This window comes from Drosophila grimshawi, unplaced genomic scaffold (assembly GCF_018153295.1).
Source record: "Drosophila grimshawi isolate 15287-2541.00 unplaced genomic scaffold, ASM1815329v1 contig_44, whole genome shotgun sequence".
Lineage (NCBI taxonomy): Eukaryota > Metazoa > Arthropoda > Insecta > Diptera > Drosophilidae > Drosophila > Drosophila grimshawi.
In genome coordinates, this window is record NW_025063240.1 from 22132247 (window position 1) to 22139339 (window position 7093).

At 39.2% G+C, this 7093-nt stretch overlaps 1 protein-coding gene across 1 annotated transcript; it reads left to right on the plus strand.

Annotated features, from left to right (window-relative positions):
* Positions 1-480: 480 nt before the first annotated feature.
* On the plus strand, positions 481-4805 carry LOC116805646 (prominin-like protein). The gene is made up of 12 exons (XM_032738911.2): positions 481-675; positions 990-1249; positions 1313-1460; positions 1528-1656; positions 1718-1905; positions 1964-2128; positions 2185-2315; positions 2387-2722; positions 2786-2895; positions 3157-4105; positions 4389-4501; positions 4573-4805. Exons 2-12 carry the CDS (start codon positions 1024-1026, stop codon positions 4745-4747), a joined length of 2670 nt encoding a protein of 889 aa, XP_032594802.1. The 5' UTR covers positions 481-675; positions 990-1023; the 3' UTR covers positions 4748-4805.
* Positions 4806-7093: the final 2288 nt, after the last annotated feature.

The window sequence follows — 7093 nt, forward strand, 5'->3', positions numbered from 1 at the left end:
AATTCTCTGCCTATGTCATTTTTAGTGTTTAACAATAAGCCAATAATATGAATCAAAGTTTTAAAGCTAAAAAGGAAAACATAAACAAAAAACAATTACTGTGAAAATATAAATACAAATATAAATTATAAAAATATTTCGAGACGAGTGTTTTAAATTTGTTTGTTATGATGAGGTGAGTTTTGCCTGCAAATGTTGCTTGTTTATTTCCAATCGCCTCAAAACTGTCAGTAGTCGGCTTAGCACAGTTCACAATTTCTGTTATACGATATTCAAACGAATTTAGGAGTGCTTTGCTAAATACGATAAGTCATCGTCACATGTCGTGATCGCTATCGATTACTTTGCTTACATTGTTTACCAAAGCTGCCAGTGGCAAAAGACGCGCATAGAAAAAAGTAGAGGATTTTTATTTTGCTGAGCATTAAATACAAAACAACAGAAACACATCGTGTTTGAAGTATATATGCATTATAATATATAATAAATGGACAAGTGCAACGAACATCTTCAGATTAAGCCGGCACGTCACAAACGCAGCTATGAAAACCAACACCAGTCGCAAATTGTATTTAGTGTGGACTCAAACCAATCCACTGATTTTGTCGTAGCCGAGTTCCATTTTGCTTACTTTTATTTGTTAGTCTTCTGCCGGGGAGACTGCAAAACCTGCTGGTAAGTGAATAACATTATCTAGATGGCAATCCCTTTGGTAGAGGTAGCGATTACATAGAAATAGGGTGGTGAAGAAGTCTATGTTTCCTCTGGCCAATATCTGTAGCACTGATGTTGAATTGAGTTGCCAACGTCTTGTGAAAGCATGTATTTATCCATTTTAATTATCATTGATGGTGTTTTAAGTAAAAAACAAATTCAACACATTATAGCTCAGAGCTCCTCAAGGACTCATCAGCCATAAGCAACCTTTATCTTTGCTGTCACATCAAATGCAAAAAACGAAACAGAAATGAAATATATTTATTTTTCAGCTTCAAATGCCAATAGAGCGAGAAAGACTGCAGCATGACAGAAGGTGGCTTCCAGTGGCGTGGTGGCTTCAGGGAGCAGGAGACAATACACGAGCGGCTTGGACAGCGACACTATACCTATGCCGAGTTCACCGCCTTCAGATCGAAGGTCAACTATAATCAGGAGCCACGATATGCCCCTTTGGGCATGGACATTGTGTACAAATTCATCCACTTTCTGTTCGAGCATTTTCAACATCTTGGCGGCGAATTGCCACCGGGTGGGTGTTAATCTAAGCTGGACCACTATAGTCACATTTAACGTATATTAGATTTCCTTCTAGGCTACATAGTGTTCAAGAGAAACGATACTCTCGATTTGGGGCCCAAGGCGGATCTAAATGACTGGCGAGATTTGCTGAAGAGTTACTGGTTGGCTTACTTCTGGGTGATGTTCTTGCTCTTCCTCATCATAGCCATGCCATTCATAGCGTGAGTGTGTTGACCCAACTGGCACATAAGGATCAGATTGTAAACCTTTCTTTTTATGCATGCACAGCGTGGGTTATTGCTGTCTCTGCTGCTGTCGACGTTGCCCGGAAGGAGAGCCACCCATCGACCTTAAGAGGGATCGGTTGTGGCGCCTCTTCTGGGCTTCTCTGCTGGTGCTGCTCATCATCGGAATGCTGTACGTATGATCATGGCAAAGGCCAGGACTCAGGACGCCAAAGACTCAACTCTAATTGCAGATTTGGAATCTATATTGCTATCGATACCAACAGATTGATGGATCGTGGCTTGGAGAATACAAAGGCAGCAATTCGAATTGCCAGCGAAGATGCTTGCACTTACCTCAGGGAAGTCTCGAATCACGTCCAGCATTTACTTGTGAATAACTACGAGGAGATGGACACACATCTAAGCGACATTTTGTCGAGTAAGAAATCCAGCTCAGTCTTCCCCATATTATCTGTTTAATCAGTGATCTATTATAGATGCACATACGCACATATTTTTGGATCTGATGGATGTGTCCGAGGCGAATGCGCTGTTTGATCTGGAACTCATATTGGATAACATGAAGAAGGCCCAAAAACTTTTGTGGGAAGTCGAGAAATTGAAGAGGGACTTACACTTTTACGGCACGCAGCTACGAGATGGTAAATAATCTCCAATTTTACTATTAATGGATATGATTTATTATTAATTATATAAGGCATTCGTGGCGTTAAGCGCGATGTGAACTTCGCCTGTGCTGTGCTCTGCGGCAATCGCGAATGCCTGCGCTTTCTAAGGCACACAGATATTCAGTATCTAGATACATCAAAATGTCTTCACTTCGACAAGGTGGCTATTTACATATACTTTATAATATATGAGCCACTCTCATTTAACTGAACATTTGCTCTCTCATGCAGCTGCCAGATATCAAACCCTATTTGATTGCAATGGAAGCAATCATTGCTAAGGATATTGGTAAGACAATCAGGCACGGAATACAGCGATTACAAGTTGTGGGCGAGTCGATTAGGAGCAAATTGGATCCGTTTATACGACCACTGCTGCGAGATGTTCATCGTGGCCAAGAATTGTATCGCATTCAAGCAAAGTCAATGCGCAACGTTATCGATACAATTATCAAGGACATCAGCTTGAATACGGTCAAATCCACTGGTATGTTTAAGAGCTTTCACGATAAATACGATTACCATCGCAGCAGCATCAATATCACTGTCTTTCTCTTTCTCCTCATTGTAAGTAAAAGTGTTATTTAAAAGTTAATTGCAAATATTCCAAATCAATTTCCCATTTTTTAGATTGTGATTACGCTGATTGGTGGTCTGGTATTCGGTATTTTTGGGCCTCATCGACGTGAATACGGCAATAAGTTGTGGAACAAGCGCACAGGAGCTTGGTGCTTGCTACTGTAAGTACACTCAGAGAAAGAAACGCACAAAATATTAGAAAATCATCCTGAAAAATATAAGAAAATATTGTATTACATATCAATCATCAAATATCCCAAAAATCCTTTCTAATATTCTTATTTATAATAGATTGATTCGAATCACTGTAAGGTTTTTCGAATCAAATCTTAAATGACTAAGATTCAGTGCGTTTTTCCTCAAGTGTAGATAATATATATTAATATTCTTCAGATATATATATCAACTGTTATTAATTGCAGCGCCATAATCCTGATATTCAGCGTGTTCTCGCTTGTCGTGCTGGTTGGCCTGTTTTACTTTGTCTTTGGGCTGATAACCTATCTGAGTGCCTGTGCACCGCTGACCAGTGCAGAATCGAATGTAATATTTCGATACCTCGACTCGACTATCTATATGAATCTGTATTGGCCAAAGAGCCAGAAAGAGCCCAAGCAAGAGGCGAACGCATTTCTGCGAATGTCGAGCTTAATCAAGGATTGCCACGCTGATGAATACATTTTCAATCTGCTGCAGAATAAGAAATTGTATAATATTGATGATATCATAAGCTTAAAGTTCATCGGCAGTTTGCCGAAAGTGAAAATATTTGAGGATCAGTTGGTCAACAGCTTGGCCATACTCACCGAGAAGGATAGTCGAGTTCTGAAGCATTTGCGATCGACTCATTTGTCGAGTTTTCACAGTGGATTATTCACCGACTTCCTGTGCAATGAACTGACTCCAGTCGATTTGCCCACAACGGTTAGTCAACTGAAGAAGCTGCATAGCAGCTTAGAAACCGATTGGAACATTTATGAATTTGCCCGAACAGCCCTGGACAATGAGGCGTCTAATCTGCAGAGATATCATGATGTCTACATTAGCAAGATTCAGTCCATTATTAAAAAGATGAGACAAAAACTGTTGGCGATCGACAAACTGATATTATATAATGGTCGGCCATTTAACCAGACCATTCAGCTACTGCACGATGCAGCTAAACGGGCCGAGATGTTCATCAAAGTGTCCGGCGAGCGTTATGTGAATGTGGTCTTTGCTAATATGACCGCTTTCATCAACGACGAGATCGCCGACTATGTCAATATGGTGCTGGACCAGTGTCACCGAAGTGTCGGCAATTGTGCACCGCTTTCGCGTATCTACAATCGTAGTACGGATTTGGTTTGCAGACGTCTCGTCGATCCCATGGTAAGTACACATATAAGTATATAGAAAGTATTTTCTAACATTTAGAGAAAAATATGTCTAATTTTGAGCAACTCTATCTATCTATCTATTAGTAGTTCAAGAGAATAGAAACATTTTAGATAGTTTATAAATTCCACGACTCTCACATAAAAGTCGAGGCAGTAAATTTCATCACTTGTTTCTGATTTGTAGAAAGTTTTCTAATAATAGAAAATTTATCTAAAAAACAAGCAACAACTCTATTTTTAAATATCATATCATTTCTATATTATATTATTTATAGAATGGTTTCTGGGTGGGCGTGATTCTAGCTGCCCTGCTTCTGTTGCCCGCACTTTTTGTGGCCCACCGTTTGATGTGCATTTACAACCGGATCTCCCCACTTGCGGGCATTGTGTAAGTGTTTCGCCTTGCACATAATATATTTTATTATATATAAATAAATTCACCACTGCCCTGAATAAAAGTCGTGCAAGCGTTGCACCATTGGGCGCACCGTTGGGCTTTCAGCAAACCTTTTCGCTCCATCATGAAATGACTGAGAATCGTTCTAAGGCGGAGAATAGAACCACTCCGATGTCGTCAACGCCGGATCTGGCGTCCTCAAGCAACAAAAGTAGCAGGCATAAAAAGCAAGAATAGCAAATGAAATACATTTAAAAAAGTGTTACAAATTTACACAATCGAAATAATTAGTAAATATTACATGTTTTGTTGTCATTTGTAATATTTCATTAAATTAAATTTTACCTTAAACAATAGCCAGACTGAGTGAACTAAGTCTTAATTCAGCCTCACACAAATCAAGTCTTGATTTCATTTAGAAGACTCACCAGAGACACACCTGGTCTCCCCATCAATCATGTGGTTGTCATAAAGCGCACAGCGCATCTAATCTTGTCCAAGAGACAAACCCTAAAACTGACTACCGGGTGAGCAAAGCCAGGCTGCAGATAAAAGTTAACCTGAGACTTCGACTTCGACTTTAGCTCCGACTCCGACTCGGATTCAGCGAAAGCGATAAAAAGACTTTAATGTTGAGACGGAGGGCAGACAATGCAAGGAAGCGAAACCAACTGGAGTCGAGTAGAGTTAGCTAGTTGAAGTGCACCGAAGCGTGTATACGCTTCCCAGACCATCTCCAATTAGGTTGCCATAAATTATACACAACAAAAGCATGTCTTCAGTTTGCCTAGAATTGGTTTTCTTTTTTATATATGTATTTAATGTGCGTCTTCTTGTGAGCAACTTAAGCCAAACCCTTCAACTTATTGTTCTGCGGATTACAATGGGAACCAGCAACTGGTTTTTGTTTATACACAGTGGCTTCCGTGTAGCAAGGCCATCGAAAAGTGAAAAGCAAGCCAAACATATGATTTTCATAATTATCATCTAAAAATTAAATCACGTTTCTTATCAGCAAAAAATGTGCCTGTTGATTTGGTTGTTGTTGCTGTTGTTGTTGTTGTTTTCGGTGAGTGCCTTTCTTTTTCAACAATTACCAAAATAAAAGCGAGAACAACAACAACAGCAACAATAACGAGCGTAATAACAAAGAAATTTCACTTTCAATTTGTGTGTGTATGTAAAAACAAAAGACTTAAGACACGAACTTGCCGCACACTCGCCGTCACAAGCGTAGTGAAGGTTAACTTGCCCGATTTGATTTGATATTCAATTGGTATAACGGTTTCGAAAGCCAACAAAATGGCCGTCAAGCGGACAACAGTGCAATGCACTCTCCAATCTATCAGACCCTATATATACATATATATATATATATATGTATAAACAACAAAAAGATCGTTACATTATCAAGATCAATTCTCGGGGTCTGTGTGTGAAATACGCACTTGCTTTGGCCTTTGTCTGACTGGCTATCTGTCTGCCTCTTTGTCTGTCTGTCTGTGGCGTGAAACTTTACCGGCATGTGAAACAGAGCGTTGCATTTCCATTTCTCATTTCTCACGTGAAAACTCGTGAAAACTGAAAACTGTGAAATTGGCACAGAATTGCAGCAGCTGTAAAAATGTAAAAATGTAAAAAAATAAAAAATAAAAAATAAAAGCTGGCTGCCTGATTGCAAATTGCACGCAATACGCATTAAAATGCACACAATTAAGTGCCATAAATGAATTACAGTGAAAGGCAGTGAAATTTATGGCACATGCAAAAAGCCTGAGAAGCAGCCCAAAAGGAGCTACCTCAACACAGATGCATAAGAAGCATTCAAAGGTCAACAAAAAAAGTGATTAATATTAGACACTAAATTAAATATTATAACACATTAAAATAAACACTAATTTTTGCTGTTTTATGCATAATATCTCAATTCATGAAGCCTACGCTTTACCAAAAACGAAAATGAGTAATAAATATTAAAATAAATTATATAATACATTTAAATAAACCTGTTTTAAGCAATGTTCTAAATGGCTAATCACATAATTATGCACGTGTAGGAGGAGCTCAACTGAAATCGATTTAGGGACTGGTCAAGACTGGTGGCAAACAGCAACCGGCTATTGGCGCTTTCGCTTTCAACTGTGCAATATGCGACTTTTGAAACTTAACACACACAGCTATGGAAATGAGTGTGTGGCTTTCTATCGTGTGAAATACACATACTTTCTGCATACGCTTAATATATATATTTTGTTAATCATAACTCCCAATTTGCATTTGCTTCATGCCCAAACACTAAACTTGTTTCAATTTACAAAATCTGTTAAATGCCAGCAATCCTTAGCAACTGCCACTGTTAATAACAGCGCCAGTTAGCAGCTGCTGTTGCTGCTGCTGCTCAATTTGAGAGTGCGAACGAGCTGCACAAAGGCATCGCAGCAAAAGAAATACATTTTCCATATGCAGCTCACAGAAGCAGCAGCAGCAGCAGAAAAACAACAGTTGTTTTTAATGTTTGTACGCCTCTCTCCGTCTCTCTCTCTCTCGCTCTGCCTCTTTATATGGCTCGCTTGGACGTGGCCA